This window comes from Symphodus melops (assembly GCF_947650265.1).
Source record: "Symphodus melops genome assembly, chromosome: 1".
Classification (NCBI taxonomy): domain Eukaryota; kingdom Metazoa; phylum Chordata; class Actinopteri; order Labriformes; family Labridae; genus Symphodus; species Symphodus melops.
In genome coordinates, this window is record NC_136691.1 from 49,231,064 (window position 1) to 49,249,381 (window position 18,318).

The 18,318-nt window shown below is 41.1% G+C and overlaps 1 protein-coding gene across 3 annotated transcripts in view; it reads left to right on the forward strand.

The window, feature by feature from the left end:
• Positions 1 to 136: 136 nt before the first annotated feature.
• The window catches only part of commd10 (COMM domain containing 10), a 62,850-nt gene continuing 44,668 nt past the window's right edge, over positions 137 to 18,318 (forward strand). The window contains exons 1-6 of one of the 3 annotated variants that reach the window (XM_079369790.1): positions 138 to 318; positions 1,910 to 2,000; positions 3,038 to 3,148; positions 3,862 to 4,017; positions 7,278 to 7,388; positions 8,174 to 8,333. In XM_079369790.1, coding sequence (XP_079225916.1) covers positions 290 to 318; positions 1,910 to 2,000; positions 3,038 to 3,148; positions 3,862 to 4,017; positions 7,278 to 7,388; positions 8,174 to 8,257 — 582 coding nt within the window. In that variant the 5' untranslated portion in view covers positions 138 to 289 and the 3' untranslated portion in view covers positions 8,258 to 8,333. Of the gene's footprint in view, positions 319 to 1,909; positions 2,001 to 3,037; positions 3,149 to 3,861; positions 4,018 to 7,277; positions 7,389 to 8,173; positions 8,334 to 18,318 lie in introns of those variants that run through there. The other 2 variants (XM_079369788.1, XM_079369789.1) reach the window with 2 other exon arrangements.

Here is an 18,318-nt window from a genome sequence, read left to right on the forward strand (position 1 = left end):
AAAGTACGCCTGAAACTTATGAATCTTCCTAGCTTTTGTAACGTTAAATCGTCGTTGATGAAGTTGTGCTAGGTCATATAGAGTAAAAAAAAATAAAAATATATATATATATATATTTTTTTTTTGAAACATCGATTTAATTTCTATTTATTTTTCTCTCGCGCAGCTCTGAGTGTCACATGACTCGTCTCGTGACAACAGGAAGTAATAATGAAAGCTGAGAAGATGCTGCTGGTGCTTTGAGACTGTCAAGTCTTCATTTTTCATTTACAGAAAGCAACAGGCAACAATGACTTCTATAATTAAAGAGACACACAGGTGGGACGGTTTTTATTTATTTTCTAGAGACAAAGAACCTCCTAGTTGCTAATGCTAAGCTACCTGTAACATTATTGTCAGACAAGAAGGCATCCACAAAGTAAAAGATATTTTGGATTCTTGCAATAATGAGCATAATTTTAACATTGCACTGGCTTCGGGGTTGCTTTTGCTTCTACTGTCATTAAATCCAATGTTTTTCCAATAAAAAATATGGGAAACTATTTTACATCCCAGCTATCCTTGGTTATATTTAATTCATTATTAATCTAGTGATTTCTAAAATAAGTTTTGTGATGTCGTGCATTTTTCTTAAATGTAAGAAGAGTAACTTCATTATAAAATAATGGCAGGCTGCTTGAGTAGTTTATTCTTGTACCAGGAAAATTGAAATGCAATTAAAGTTCGTCAAAGCTAAACCGAATTTCACACATTTAACACTGAAGCTATGATGTATTGTCTTTGGTCTGAAGTTGCAGGTTTTAGGCCTATATACAGAAATTAAATGATCATATGAATACAACACATTTTACATGACTGGAATGTAGGGATTGTTGAGTTGAAAGTCATTATAAAACTGACTCAAATAAAAAAAAGCAATAAAATATAATAGTAAAGTAGAAGTCAGTAAAGTAGGGTTGTTACAATACCAGATTGTTACACTTTGGTTTAACTTTAGTATTGATTGAGAAGAAGAGAATAAACTATTAAAATAACCTATTACAAGTCGTAGGTTCCCAATATTAATTCATATTTTTGTTTGAATGATAAGGACAAGGATAATCTTTATTGATCCCCCAATGGGGGAAATTTGGGTGTTACAGCAACTCCAAAAAAACAGTAAAGCAGGTAATATAAACAGCATCAATAGCAAAAAAGAAAAAAAGAACAGCTATGAGCCAGTTTATATTAATTAAATAAAGGGGATAGAAAATACAAAGACTTAAATAATACAAGGCATAAACACTATGTACACTTTCGCTCGTGGAAAGACAGGAATTAAAGCACACAGTGTGTAAACATTAATGATAAGGTGATTACAGTACAGAGTCATGTCATGTGGCGGTGATGCTGTTTGCTGTCTGGCTGCAGATGGGATGATGCAGGCAAACTTCTTCATGCTGTTTAAAAAATACAGATGTGTGAAATGTGGGCTGTTTAGTCTGCGCTCCTTCACTACTGGCAGCTTTTGGTTAAAATCTGACTGAAGATCTGAACTTAGCATGCTGTGAATTTACTCTGCAATCACTGCTTTGTCCCTCTGTGTGTACGAGTCTTAATTCTCTAATTTATTTCAGAATCAGAAATATTTTATTTATCCCAGGGGGAAATCCTGTAATTTTTGCACAATTTTAGTTGCAATGCACTTCATTCTGTGGAACCTCTGATAAACAATACAGGAAAAAGTTCTGATCCTGTCTGTAGATGATGTCAAAACAAGCAGCGCTAATTCATGTGTCATGTGCTGTGTAATATATTTGTGCTTGTAGTCAATTTCCATGATTCCTTTTGAAATCTGAATCTCCACTGAAAAAAATATGATCTCTTGCTACGCCGCCATCATCAACATTCTCAACTCTTCTTCTAACAGCATAAAAGAGGCGGTGACTTTCATCAACGCCATCGATGTCAACAAGTTCTCCAGACTGATCTCCCGCATCATACAAAAGCTTCATCTGAAGGTACGGAGACTTGACGGGGTTATCCATGCAAAAGACGAGAGGCTTTGTAAAGGCTGTGCTGCCAAGCTGGAGTGCCAGAGACAGCAGCATGCATAATGAATTACTGGAGCATCAGTCTAATGAATGCACACACATGCCTGGTACTGATGATCATCCTGGGTTTTGGGTTTACGTGCTGTTACAGGGTGTCAGTCTTTAGTTCAAATAACAATTGGCCTGTTAGGTTTGTTTTACTGTTAAGAAGAAAAGATTAAAATAGTTCAAATAATAAAATAGGAAGCTTTATTGTCATTACTCTAATGTGCAACATGTGCAGCAAAACAATAAACGAAATTACGAAGGCAATCCCCGAGGTCAACTATTAATGCCAATAATGAAAAACTAAAAACATCATAAAGAAATGAATAAAGCCACCAAATGCAAAGTGATGTACTAATGAAGAATAGATAGCCACTGTACTTTCTTGAACATGTTTAAAAGAGTGAGCATCATGAACTGTCATAGCAGGAAGAACAATGGTGGAACTGATATCGTCCATAATGACAATGACTGACACTGGTTACAAAGGAGCCCTTGATTACATATAATTATAATCATATAATTATCTTAATTGTATTTGAAGTGATGGGGGGTTTTTTGTGTTGGGTAGAATATAAAATGGACTGTATAGCAACAATTATTTCTGTCCAGTGATAATGATTAAGTGCCCAAGCGTGAACCAAAAAGTCTGATTTATTAAATATTAGAGATGTCAGATTTTTCTTCTTTTTCTCATTTTGTCAGCAAATGTTGTTTTTTCCTGTTTCATCCCCACATGCTGTTTTTTTTTGTTTTTGTTTATTGGGTCCTTGATCAGGCAATGCTGATGTATGTAGTAATGTTTTAATGTGTGTGCCAGTATCAGTCAGGAAAATGTTATTTTATAAAAGTATCCAATGCCACTTGTCAAATCACTGAAAAGTTCATATATTGCATTGAAAATGTTACATTAAAAACTGAATGTGTATGGTAACTCCACATGTCCTCTTTCTTCACAGGGAGAGCGGACATTCAGTGAAGACGAGGAGCAAAAACTTCAGACCGCTCTCTCTTTGGACAAACAGGCTCTCGATCTGGTGCTGGAAACGACCGCCTTCATTCTTGAGCAGGTGAGGAGAGGCCGCCTTTTATTTTGAAGAGTAACCGTTTCTCTTCAATGTTTCTTTTTCCTGTGTAAAACATGCATTTCCTTTCATCTTATTTTTTTTTAACAATATTAACCAACATATACATCTTAAATGTCATGAAGGAGATTAGGATTATCGTGAGTATTATCATTACTTTGGATGCTAACAGGAGAAATAAAATGATTCTCTCTGACCCAGTTGTAAAAGTTGAGCGTACATTTTATTTTTATCCTTAAGGTTTTTATTATTCTCTCCCAGATGATTTATTTGCATGGCTTTAGGGCTGCAACTAACAATTCTTTCTTTTGTCAATTAATCTGTTGATGACAATCTCAATGTGTCGTTTAGTCCTCGGCCATGTTAAGATAAATAAAGAGAGTACTTACCATGGTAACAAGTGTGTTGGAAATATAGATGTTGCTTCAGGTCGTATTTTCTTTAGAGAAATCTAGGAAGAGCTCAACTCTAACAAAGTAGAGATGTGTCTGTTTATGTGGATCGAGTCATGAGCCCATTTCACCAGCTGAGGTCACTGTTGGATTATGAATATTTGTTTTGTAGCAGCGACGAGTTGATAAGTGTTGTTGGTGAAAATGATCAGGACTGTAACAGTGATGTTATACCTGCGCAGCATGGTTAATGGTAGCACTTATCACACTGATACTGCTCTACCCTCTGTCTCCTCCCCTCGTCAGGCTGTGTATCATAATGTGAAGCCGGTCGCTCTGCAGCAGCAGCTGGAGGCGCTTCATCTCAATCCGGACAAGGCTGAGATGTTCTCTCAAAGCTGGGCCACGGCTGGACCTGAGCTGGTGGAGAAACTAAAGAACAATATTTTTGCCCCAAAGAAGGTAAGGCTCATAAACAAGTGTAAGGTCCCTGTGGCTTCCTGTCAGACTGTTTTACAGCCAAACCATTTTAAGCCTTAAAAACATGTGAAGGGAACCACAGAGTCACAGATTTATGGAGTGAGTGATGTTCAGTTCAGTGAGGCATTATAGACTCTTGATACTAAATGAAATATCAAAAAAACATTTTACGAGTGGCCTGCTTTTGTGTGCATTTATCTGGGCTGTGTATATTACAAAGAGTGCTTTCACAGATCTTCAAAAGTTGTCAAATAAATTAACAAACTTGTTTCTCTCTTCAGTTTGATTAGGCAGTGACACTTCAAACAGCGCTCCTTTTAAAGTCAGGGGAATTCAGATCCAACAGAGAATCAGACGGCAGCATGTATGCATCAGTCATATTCGGCTGGAATAAATGCTGCAGTCATACATTTACAAATCTCACCTACCTTGGTCTCGCAAATGATATTTCTCCCTCCAAAGGATTTATTGCTAGCAGCTGAAGGTCGTGGCAGCCATTGATCCTCGAGACCATCCCCGTAACTTTGTAACCTACAGCTCTCCTTATGAACAGTCTTTGTTGGTTGGCGCTGCTCCTTTAATGACTGTAAACACTAATAAGATGTAAGCCTCTTTATTAGGCTTTACATTTTTGCTATTAAACAAAATGAGTAAAGGCATCTTGCAGTTTTTTATAAAAGCGTTAACATATAAGTTAATTTCTATGTCAGGAGATTGTCCCTCCTTATTTCAATAAAAACTGAGAACTCTTGTAGCGGTTGAAACGTTCCCTGTTGACAGACAATCAGCGATACAGTATATGTATTTTTTCTTCTATATACTTTATTTATCCTTGAGGGAAACACTGGTGTGCACACTTTTATTTAGCTTCTCACACACACAGGTCTGAATAACACACACGCACAAACTGGAACCTGTGGACATGCATTAATGGAGAGATGTCCACTCTCCAGCAACCGGGCCAGTTTCCATATTTCTGGTCCACACCAGGACTTGAACCGGCCACCGTCCGATTCTCAACCCAAGTCCCTATACGGACTGCTGCTGCACCAAATGTCGCATGCACTGATGTCAGTAGACCATGTGTACCGGTATCTGTCGTGTTGCATCAATCACATGCTGGAAAGCTAGCATACCTCCCTGCTGATTCAGAGAAGAGGTTTTTATGTTGGTCACCTGTTAAACAAGCTGAGAAGAATGTCTCCTGGACGCCTTCTTTTGGACGTTTTCCAGGCATGCCCAACTGGGAGGAGACCCAAGGGTAGACACAAAGTTTGCTGGAGGGATTATATGTCCTGTCTAGCCTGGAAACATAGCTGGGGAGAGCAGAGTCTGGGTTGAATTTCTCACCTGCTGTCACTGTGAAAGCTCAGGGAAGAAATCGGATGGATGTTCTCTCCATGCATGCGTTTATTACTCCAGTACTCTCTCATACAGTAAGTGTGATCGATAATGGATGGATAGATGTTGCATTACTCGTATTGACACTAACTTTTGTCTATTTTATAAAGGTCAACACCTATTTAGATTGTTACAAAAAAAACAACACCTACCAAAACATAGGTGTGTAAATATGAACATCTGACGGAGCAGAAAATATACACCAAATATTCACATGAAGGAAATACATGAATGAGGCTGCTGGGATATTTGTATTAATGAAATGAAAACAGCACACGAATGAACGTCAGTAAATCAACTTTTATTAACTGTAAAGATAGATTGATTTCATTTGATTCATAGGTGTTGTGACAGTAAAAAAAAGTGACACATCATAGAGTTGTGATGTTTATTCATGCTAATGTGGATGTTGTTTTAGTTGTGAGTAATGCTGGCCAGCCCTCAGCCTCCTCGCACCTGTCCTCTGATGCTGTGGAAGCACCCAGACCCGATAAGTCACACATGGTTTATTATTATGGCCTCTCTCCGCATCATAAAACACTTAACTGCCCTGCCTTGACTCAGTGCTGCTAATCTATCACACCGCTACAGCGGACCAAGACTGAGAGTAATAGTCTGCCCACCTGCAGCTCAGAGGCAAAGTAACTAAAACTTTTTGGGAGATTAAGCAAAGTTTTACAGCAGTAAATCTTCATGTCTGCGTCCGTGACTGTAATCATAAGTCATGTCATGGTTCTTCGAGGGTCATCTGTACATGGTCACCAAACAAGTTGTTTTATAGACTGTGCAGACTCCATTTGAAAGGAACAATATGTAAGATGTCTACTGAATTGAGTCAGAAAATTAACTTCCTATTTCACAAGACATTAAGGAAACATGCTAAGTTGAAGAGCTGGTTTCTCTATCAACAATGCAGCATCTGGTATGATTGATCTCCTTCTAAGTTAGGGTTCTGGTGTTTGTTTTTGTTCTGACTAAAGGCAGGTAGGGGGTATGAAGGCCGTTTTCGTCGAAGAGCGTCCAGAACAGCCAACAGGTGTTGCAGTGTTTCAGATATGACTTATTCCATTTGACCTACAACACCTCAGCATTTTTTTTTGATAAGCTCCCTGAACAGAAACTTCTTTATGAGGATAAATATTGGAGATGTTTTTGAAAAACGGTGAGAGGTTTGAGCGCAGAAATGTTTCAAGAGCGAAACAGAGGTGGCTAAACACTGAAGCTTCAGCGACATAGCAATGTGCCTGCACATTGACCCTCGGGAGACGGGCGAGGGGGGAGACAGCTCTCTCCAATGTTTGGATTGCAGGACTGCAGTACCCATTTTCAACACAAGGTGTCAGAGTTACATATCGCTCCTTTCGAGAAAGGTCTGATTTTTCTTTTTAAAACCTCTTTCTATAAAATCAAACCAAAAATGTTGGACACAGGGCTTAAACCTGTAGAAACAAATACAACGTGTGACTGTTAGAGTAACGGATCACTTTGAGACCATTCTAAGTTGTTTGCTACTTTTTACACTCTTGTGTTAAATAGATTGAGGGTCTTTTAGATTTCTGTCAATGAACTATAACAGACATAAAGATACAATTACATAAGATTGTCTTTCATTTACTCTTGACAGGGAAAACTAAAACAAAAATAAATCAATCAAATAATCTGATACACAGAAATGATTCTAAAAAGAAAAAGTCCACTTTCAGTGTGTGGGAACAGTCATCCCCTCGAGTTTTCATCAAGTCTTTGAAACTGTGTCTGGGGCCTTTATTAAAGTGGAGCGTGAGCTTTTCTCACATCTATGTCAGTATCAGAGAAAGAGCTGCTCTGTTTGTGTGTTTCAGCTGGAGTATGTCGGCTGGCAGTTAAACCTGCAGATGGCCCAGTCCAGCCAAGCCAGACTCAAGTCTCCCAGTGCTGTCCTCCAACTGGGACTCCGCAAAGAAGACGATGAGGTGTGAACTGACACACACACACACACACACACACACACACACACACACACACAGAACTCCACAAAGTGTTCTGCATTACTCACTCATCTGCTTCTCCTGCCATTCACCGTCCAATTTCAAGCACACTCAAAGGAAAGCAAATCCTCATTTTAAGCTGTATCTGTGAAAACTGTCTGTGTTTACGTCAAATCAGAAGCATCTCCACTCTGTCCCTCTTGCTTTGCTGTTAGACCGTAATCCTGCTGGTACTGTTTTGACCCAGAGGTACAGACGTACATCTGGTTGCAGAGTAACTGTAGTGTAAAGACCAGAGATCAGGGAGCTTGTTATCTGAAACCTCCAGGGTCTCTTTGTCCTCCTGAGACACTGACTCTGTTGCAAGAATTGGACAGGATTGTAACTTACAGTGAGCTGCAGTGTCAAGGCTTTGTTTTCAGTTATTTTGCCCTATTGAGGTCATTAGTTTTGACTGTTTGTGATTTTGTCATTTAAATTATAATACTCCATCAATAAATATAGATACTTAATCAATGAAAGTTTGAGATAAGGATTCTGGTGCAGCATCTTAATGAGAGCTAAAAAAAAGTGTGAGGAAATCACACTCGGATCCACCATGCAAATATGGTTCTTACTTCAGATTTTCCACTCTAGTGTTTCCCATTCATTTGCATTCAGCAGGGTTTGTTTGGTTCCCAATTAGCTAATGCTCTGTAGTTACTCTAATAGCCAAGATCTCATGAGCCTCCCTCACTCATTTCTTCCCCCCCCACCTCCGCTGGGAGAAGGATCACTCTGCTGCTGGAACAAAAAGGACCGAGGAACTCAAAAGGCAGTTTCTTATTCCAAATGAAATGATTCCCAATCTTTGAAGTGTGCAATTAATTTGAAATATTTCATCCAGACTCTATGTTTTGATTGTTCTAATAGCTGTGAATCTGAAAACAATCTTAGGGACCTAGGAATAGGCACACGTTTTGCCCATGTTTTGACACATATGACAAATATTCTGCAGATTTTAAATACTCCAAAGGACTGTTTTTTCTTTGGCAATGGATGCAGACATTTTCAGCGATCGCCGTCAGGCTTTGGTGTCTTTAAAAGCAGTTTTGTCTCAAAATGGTGGGACTGATTATACTTGGAGCCAGGATAGGATTGTTACAGCTGACTAGTCAAGTGTCTTTCTTGCATGCTGCTTTGTATTCAGTCCCTGGAGAATGCCGGCTCAGCCTAAACGTGGAATTAGGCATGACATATTCAAATTGCTTCTTCTTTAAATGTGTGCCTATAGGCGATAGCTAGAGAAAATATATGTTTTTCTTTATCTTTGTGAATGTGATAGCAGTCGAATTTCTTTTTTGTTATGGACTATTTTCTGCTGTGTGCTCCCTAGGCAAGCAAAAGAGGCATTAATTTATTTAAATCCACTTACACAATTCCCCTTGTGGGAGGAGATAGCTGGTGGGCTAAAACAAGGCTGGTTGATGTGCTGGGGGATCAACTTCACTGAGCACTGCTGCACTTGCTCCTCTGGGCTGCAGGGGGCACTGTTGTCTCAAAGGTTGGAAAGCCTCCCTCGGGCTGTGAAGTATCTCCGAGATGGATAGGATACCTCGTTTAACTTTGTATTAAGGCAGTCTGAGAGTGCATTGCTTTTTTTTTTTTTGCTTTTTTCCATCTGTGTTTTCTGATTGGAGTTTCCTGACAGCAAGCTTGTTTTCTTTCAGACTCTGAGAATTTCTCCTGCAACTTTTGCAATGTCAAACACTGCGACGACTGAGATGTGAATCAGTTCCAAATAGAGAGGAAACTCTGCAAGTTTAATTGAAACACAGATTTCAAACAATATCAGAAAAAGCTGTCTAGAAAAAAAGAAGGAAAGGCATAACAGCAGAGAGGACTAAAAGTGAGAGGGGTCAGTCAGAGGGAAGGGAGAAGAGAGAGGAGGTGGAAACAATAAAGAAAGCTACAGAGGGAGTAAAATAATGAAGAAGAAGATAAGAGACAGAATATGAAAGAGAAGGAAAGCGAAGGTGGCCTTCTGTATATTATTGATTGCTTGGAACCCAAGTGGAGAGTCAAAGACTTTCCCTTCTGACCAGCCTCCTGCTTCATTAGCACTCTCCCCGAGGAGGAGGGGAAGGGAGGAGGGGAAGGGAGGAGGACTGCAAGGGAGCGTCACGTCTCCTTCAACAAACGTGTGGAAGAGATGTCAGAATAAACATTTTGAGAAAGGAGTGTTTTTTGGGTGTTGAATTTTTTTCTGTTTAATTTGACCCTAACATACGAATTGGCTGCAGGATTTATTTCACAGTATTTCCTTCTATGCTTCAAAAATAGTTTGGACTAACCCACATACATATATATTGTTATGGCGATAATTGGCTTCCATGCGCTAGTTTGTGTAGCGCCCTTCTAGCCTTTCTCCTGAGCTGATCTTGAATTGTTTTGCGTGAAAAGTTGCTGTACTGAGGAAGCGTTACAGCAAATAGTCACACAGGTAAATGTCCTCACACCTACCTCTCAATGCATCAAGAGTCAGATCTGTAGTTTATCCTCATAAGAAGCCTTACTCAGCATGGGCTACAGTATGAAACCTGTTGCAGAGCGTGTTTGTTATTCTGAAAGAGGAGCTGCTGAGACAGAAAAAGACTCAAGTGATCTGCTGTCTGAAGGGAAATAAAGTTCGATAAGAAACCGGATTTGAACACTGGATGGAAGTAACAGCGTGAGGATGCAGGAGAAGGTGATTGGAAGGACGCAGAATGGAGAAAAGAAGACGAGAAAAACAGGAGGTTTGACAGCCCAGAGATGACAGAAGAAGAGGATGAAGGTGAAGTGGAAGGGTGGGGGAGGTGACAACAAAGAGAAAACATGCGGAGGAGAGAGGGGGATTCGTGTAAAATTCCCCAGCTATTCAGTGGAACTCCTGCCCTATGAATTAATGGCAGTATTGTTGAGGTAATAATAGTGGTGTGCACAGGCTGCCTCTTAACCTCAGGCATCCAGTTGCAGTTATTAATGGTGAGCAGAGTTTCCTATTCATCAACACACACAAAAAGTACCAAGAATCAGGGCTTTTATCTGTGTTTTAATAGCGTTTTTAGCCTAGCACGCTATGCAGACTGCAGATAACGGGATTTAATTTCCTCCAACTGCACAGGCCTTGAAATAGAAGAGTACAATCTACTCATTTCAATTCGGAGGTGTTTTGTCTGCTGAGGTTTGGTCTTTGTGGGATAAGGCTTGAAAAGAAGAAAGTAAAAAAAACAACACTACATGGCTCTCTGCCCGCTAACTGGTGTGTGCAGCTTCCTGTCTGAGCTAATGGAGTTTGCAGCAGCAACACATCTCCTTAGGATTGCAGGTGTTAAGTAGGTTCTCTGTGATTGTATCTGTGCTGCCTAAAGCTCAGATAATAATGAGAGCTACATGTGAAGCACAGGAAAGCAAATGATCAAAACCATTAACAAATTATTTGGTTTGACGATTGACTGATAGAAAAGATATATAATGAAGACAAGATGGTCACCCAACTGAAGAGTAAGTGTGCATTCACTTGCATCAGCGCTTGACACCCTGGAGAGGGAAATTGCTTGTTAAAAATTCATATAGCACACTCTGCTGGTGACAGCAAGAAAGAGAGCTGCTAGTGTAATGAAGTGTACAATGAAACTCAAAATGAAATGCTGTTTGGCTGGTGAATAAATCGAGTAATATCGGCACATATCTGTATAAGAAATTTAGCCGATACGGCTAGCAACTGGATATACTAATATTGCATATGACTTCTTCTTCCTTTTGGGGGCGGCAGCAGTTCATTCTGTAAGAACCAGAGAGTCGCTGGTTTGAGTCCCGATGCGGACCAACAATCTGGGAATTGTTCTGGTAGCTGGAGAGATTCCCGATCACTTCCTGGGCACTGCTGAGGTGCCCTTGCGCAAGGCAAGGCAAGGCACTGCTATGATGGAGGGAGAACGATTGGGTTTTGAATGAGTGACTTTCATATTGTTGGCATCACTACAAATCTCTGTCCTTGAGTCTCCTGGTTAAAGCAACGATGTATCATTTGGTGAAAAAAACCGGATGCTGTTATTGGCACCATTAATGATATCTATAAAGCCAGCAGGTAGATAAATCATGTAGGAAAGTTTAAGAGGCCTTCAGCAGACGTATCACTCAGTAAAGCCCTCCTTTTTTTTCCCCTCATAAATGTCTTGCAAAGAGCCATTTATCTTCTTCACCCCTTGCAGTCTGGTTAATTTTACATAAGTTTGAAAAGGTTTAACATGTCTACACCATTTAAAAAGGGAAAAAGGCAAAGCTGCAAAGATACTTACTGATACCGTGCCCCAGTGTGCCATAGAAAGGAGGGCTATGTTATCGAGGCACACTGAACGTATGGTCTGTTCTTCCCTTTTGTGTCCCTCTGCTGCTATCACTTTAGCCCTCTTTTTTCCAACCTTCTTTTTTTATTCATAAACACGCACGCAGACACTCTGATGTCGCTTTGATGAGACTGAAAGTTGAAATCCCTCACCAGCGCTGGTGTCTCTCTCTCTTTCTGTGTTTCTGTCCTGTGGCATTAGAACGATCCGCTGCTCCGCCGACCAAGGGTAAGATGACATTTATAATACAGAACATCCACTTTCGAGGCAGACACCGATCATTTCAGTATTTATTGTGGAAGAGCCAGGCCGCGAAGGCACGGGGCAGGAGCTTGTAAGCTAATGTAGCTTCCATATGCTGGCTCCGACTTCAAGGGAAATGTTTCATGGATAGCTTCAGACAGACTCGATGAAAATTGATAAAGCAAAGCTTGTCTGAGCTTCAAATTGCAAAAGGGATAAATGTAGTTAATACAGCCATGAGAGAGAATCCCAAACAGAGTTTGTCACGTTCCTCTCATGTCCCTCAAATATTCAATCAAAGCAAAAACAGCCTCCTCTCTGATTTTGACAATATTATTTTGATTGGTACGCATAAAGACATTGATAAAGAATCTGAAAATGACACTGACTTTTCATTAAGATTTCAGGACTGACGTGATTGCTTGAAGCTCCAGTGAATCTCTTTGAGATTGTGTCGATGTCGGAGCCCCACAGTGGACAGATCTTCTTCTGTGCACGTTTAAGTCGTTTCTCTTTAACGGACTGCTTTTCATTTAACAGTCACATGTATCACTTCTGAGTGCTGTTGATCACTTCTCCTGACACATACCTCAGTCAGCAGGCCCTAAAAAGAACTTTATAGAAACAAGCAATCTTTGGCTGAGGGTCTTGTTTGCTTTTTTAGCTCATGAAGAGGCTTCGAACTCGTCACGGGAGCTTTAAGCTAATCTAGTTTGTTCTAGATCTCTGAATGTGAAGGTTTGTTGTTTACACTTGTTTTTATAATTTAACGTTGGTTATGTTTAGCCAATCAACGATTAGCTCAAAGATTTCATTTGTGTGCTAGGAATCTGTGATGGTCTGCTTTGCATAAAATTTCAGATTTTAGGGGAATAATTTTTGTTGAAGACTCTCTCTGGAGAAAAATCAATGATGAAAATTATTAGTTGCAACCTTACTCCTACCACAGAGGTCAAAGGTTCCAGGTCAGCACCTCTGAGGTAGAGTAGAGTTTTTGCATCCTTTTAGACAAAGATATTTGCATCCTTTTAGACAAAGATATTTGCTTCTCTCTCTCTCTCTCTCTCTCTCTCTCTCTCTCTCTCTCTCTCTCTCTCTCTCTCTCTCTCTCTCTCTCTCTCTCTCTCTCTCTCTCTCTCTCTCTCTCTCTCTCTCTCTCTCTCTCTCTCTAGAGAATTCCAGCACAGTCTTAAGCTGGACTCTTTCTTTTAATGTCTGCTTCAATCGATGCGCTATTCAAAATATCTTTCCTGCATCTAAACGTAACACAGTTCTTTTTGAAATGTCACAGTGTGCAACAAATCAATATATTGAAAAAGTTCAACTTTGGTTTCTCAACTTTTCGTCTCATATACGGTAGCTGCAGAAAAGGCGAAAGTGTTTCTCTCCCTCACTTTTTATGTTTTGGATGGTTATGATGGTTTTAAATGGTATCTGCAGCTGCATGGTGTTTCACATTTCTCCGTGTCTGTAAGCCTCAGAAGCCCTGCTGCTAATTGTGCTCCTTCATTCAAGTGTTTCTGGATTGTCAGAAAGATAATGCATCTGCCAAATCAGCTTCTCACCAGTTTTAACATCCAGGTTATCCCACTTCAACACATGTACCTTTTGAAATTCATGACATTTTTCCTTTTCTTGTTTTATATATAACTTATTTAACAGCAAAGCTTCTGCTTTCTGTTTCCCCAGCCAACTAATTCTCGTTTGTGGAAAAACCTGCTTGTTTTTTTTAGTTATCAAAGTATCAGACATGAAAGACTTTTCTCGGTGTGATTCTAATTTATTTTCTCTGTTCTGGCTTACAGCACCAGTGCTGTAATCACAGAGGAACGGAAGCTCTTTGTTTGAAAGCACACACACTGACATGTACACACTCACACACACACCCATATTGAGCTCTCCCGGTGAAGGCTGTGACTTTATTTATCAACACCCTGAGAGTGGGAATGCAATTAAACATCCCATTTTGACTTGTGCGAGCAGTCGCTGTGATCAGACGCTCTCTGAACGTCTTTCCTCGCCTCACGTGTCTCCGTCGAATCGGCATCCGCTGCAGCAGGCCAAACTTTGAACGCAGCTCAAAGCTCCCCTGACAAGTTACATAAAGCCCTGTTCCTGCCTCCCACATCATGTAAACCCAACAAACAACACTCCCCGAGTACATCCAACCCTTTCTTTTAACTTTTGAGGGATTACATGGCCCGATCAATATATTGGAGGACTCTGATGTAAGCGTTGCCACGTTCAAATCCTTCACACCGAGCCACCCACCAGCCCGCTGTGACAAAGGCGGCTTTGTATCAAACTCTACTTGTCTTGCCCTACATGTCCCAAGATGCTTTGTGTCTTTGTGTGCACATCTTTTTAAGGGTCTCCCTCTCTCCCTCCATCTCTCTCTGTCTCTTTCTCCATCTCTCCCTCGCCCTCCCCCGTTCCCACTGGTGATTTGTTTTTCTCCTGTGGGATTTGGGATCCCATTCATCGAGGGCGCATTGTTCGCTTCTTATCCATTCCAGAGGATGGGCCCCGAGAAGCAGAATGGGCGACTGTGGGTGCCCTCGTCTCTCCTTGCTCCTTTGCCATGCGATGATGTCATGGCTTTTATTTGCTGCGGGGGCACCCATTGATTCTCCCTCCGTATTACACACTCTATATCTTCCTCTTTCACCCTCCCTAACCTCCACTTCTGTTTTCCTCCGCCAGTCCCTTTCCCCAGATTCTTTAGCTTCTGAAAAGGCGCCTGGGGGATTTGGGGATGTTTGGATGTTGTTTCAGCACACCCACGGTACACGCTTGACGCCCAGATAGGAAAGCCATCAACCCCCGAAAATCCAACTGCCGCAGCTCCCATTTAAATCTCGTTGATTTCACATCCCTCTTTTCTTCTCTCATCTCCCACTCCTGTGATCAGCTTTCAATTGTCTCTGGTTATTCAGGGTGTTTTTGTTTCACACCCAGTTTGTGAAGTAACCATTAATCCCCTTATGATGTGCTGCCAGTATGCCATAGCCGGCAGCGATGGTAAAAGAGTGCTGAAGACTGAGATTTTTCAGATGTGCATGCGTGTTTTTTTTTTTTGTTTTTTTTATTTCTTCATTTCAGTATTTAGTTGGAGTTTATTCCAGAGATGCTGCTCTGCCTCTTGGCTGAACTATGCTCGGGTGAGAAATCTATTTCAAAGTAAACAAGAAGCACTGATTGCAGAAGCACAGAGCCAAATCACATCCATTCATTCCAATGAAAGTCGGCTGATAGGCATACACAGGGTAAAAAGGCGGAGGTCTTATCATTTTAATGCCAAATAATTATAATAATTTTGATATATTCTCAAATGATGAACAGGTCTGGGAACTTATTCATGTTTTGTTTTTTGTTTTTTTGTTCTGAATGTCGTCGTTGTTATCTTGTCTTCTGAATTGTCCTGTATTTCATGTTGACAGCAGCTGTCTTCAGGCGCTTGCATCATGCAGGGACAGATCATGGCAATAAAAGGACATGAGCTGGAGTCCTCTACCCTTCCCTGGAATAATGATTATAATGAGTGTGTTTGAGCCCGGTACTGTTGTCATCCCACCTGCAATGATAGGCCACACTGTGTTCCCCCGCCTGCATCAACACATTGTCCCCATTTTCAGACTCTTTGATGTTTCACTGAGATTTGACAGTGTGATTTGTTTTGTTGAAAGCTAAAACACTGCTTTAGAAATAGACCTCCATGTTCAGATGTATTTGATCTGTTCGCAATCTGGGTATCGGACTGTGTTTCACTTCCGAGTTTGCTTGTGTTTGTTTGCAGGTTACTGTTGATACCTTACAGAGTACTGCAGAGCAGAGCTGCGTCAGCTTCAGGTCTTTTACCCAGGGTGCATTGGTGCACTTTTAGAAGTGCAGTCTTGGAGCATGCAAACATTTTGAGTCATTGTTGATGAACACGCATGAGTGAGGCATTCATGTGCCTGTGTGGAGAGTTGTATAGATTGTTGAGGAAGTGTATCTTTGCCATCAGATACATGAGAGACAGATGAAAGACAATAAGATAAAACCTTCTGTGTTGACAGGTTATTGTGACAAATATGAACTTTTAACCTTTATTTGGAAAGGAGGGGGGGAGGGGGGCCTTTAAGACAGCAAATGTTTATTATTTGCCGTCTTTAAGCCATTTTCTCATTTCATACCCTCATGCTTTCATCACACATTGGGTGCCACACTTGGACAGCAGGGTCTCCTGTATGTGTACATTTTTTACATGCAGGGACACACAATGCAAGACAAGCAAATGTGCAGTTTTTATTTGCATCAAACAACAAGAGAAGTGGCGGCATGATGCGCTTCAGGTCACTTGATTGTCCTGATTGCACACTGGATGGTGAAACGGCATATTGTCAGCTCGTTTCTCAATGCTCTCTAAATACAATCAGCCGTGCAGGTTCTAGATTAACGTTAAACAAAAGTTCACAAACCTGTGTGTGATCTTTGCAAGTTAACTCCCCAACACTCATCTAGTCATGCCTCAGCTACCTCAGAAATAGGACCATGACATCACAGACAGTGAGGGACAGCTCACGCTTAGAAGAGCTGTTTTTACAAGTGCTTAAAATATAACATTAAAAGTGTCTTTAGTTATAATTCAAATCAGATAATACAATGTAAGGCTAGGTAAAGAGACAACAAATATACTCAACAAAAATATAAACGCAACACTTTTGTTTTTGCTCCCATTTGTCATGAGATGGACTCAAAGATCTAAAATTCATTCCAGATACACAATATTACCATTTCTCTCAAACATTGTTCATAAATCTGTCTAAATGTGTGATAGTGAGCACTTTTGCTTTGCTGAGACAATCCATCCCACCTCACAGGTGTGCCACATCAAGATGCTCATCAGACACCATGATTAGTGCATAGGTGTACCTTAGACTGTCCACAATAAAAGGCCACCCTGAAATGTGCAGTTTTTGCTTTATTGAGGGTCTGGGGACTCAGAACCAGTCAGTATCTGGTGTGACCACCATTTGCCTCATGCAGTGCAACACATCTTCTTCGCATAGAGTTTATCAGATTGTCAATTGTGGCCTGTGGAATGTTGGTCCACTCCTCTTCAATGGCTGTGCGAAGTTGCTGGATATTAGTGGGAACTGGTACGCGCTGTCGTATACGCCGGTCAAGCACATCCCAAACATGCTCAATGGGTGACATGTCCGGTGAGTATGCTGGCCATGCAAGAACTGGGACATTTTCAGCTTCCAAGAATTGTGTACAGATCCTTGCAACATGGGGCCGTGCATTATCTTGCTGAAACATGAGGTGATGTTCATGGATGTATGGCACAACAATGGGCCTCAGGATCTCATCACGGTATCTCTGTGCATTCAAAATGCCATCAATAAAATGCACCTGTGTTCTTCGTCCATAACAGATGCCTGCCCATACCATAACCCCACCACCACCATGGGCCACTCGATCCACAACATTGACATCAGCAAAGTGCTCACCCACACGACGCCACACACGCTGTCTGCCATCTGCCCTGAACAATGTAAACCGAGATTCATCCGTGAAGAGAACACCTCTCCAACGTGCCAGACGCCATCGAATGTGAGCATTTGCCCACTCAAGTCTGTTACGGCGACGATCTGGAGTCAGGTTAAGACCCCGATGAGGACGACGAGCATGCAGTTGAGCTTCCCTGAGACGGTTTCTGACAGTTTGTGCAGAAATTCTTTGGTTATGCAAACCAATTGTTTCAGCAGCTGTCTGAGTAGCTGGTCTCAGACGATCTTGGAGGTGAACCTGCTGGATGTGGAGGTCCTGGGCTGGTGTGGTTACACGTGGTCTGCGGTTGTGAGGCCGGTTGGATGTACTGCCATATTCTCTGAAACGCCTTTGGAGACGGCTTATGGTGGAGAAATGAACATTCAATGCCCGAGCAACAGATCTGGTTGACATTCCTGCTGTCAGCATGCCAATTGCACGCTCCCTCAATGCTTGCGCCATCTGTGGCATTTTGCTGTGAGACAAAACTGCACATTTCAGAGTGGCCTTTTATTGTGGGCAGTATAAGGTACACCTGTGCACTAATCATGGTGTCTGATGAGCATCTTGATGTGGCACACCTGTGAGGTGGGATGGATTATCTCAGCAAAGCAAAAGTGCTCACTATCACACATTTAGACAGATTTGTGAACAATGTTTGAGAGAAATGGTAATATTGTGTATCTGGAATGAATTTTAGATCTTTGAGTCCATCTCATGACAAATGGGAGCAAAAACAAAAGTGTTGCGTTTATATTTTTGTTGAG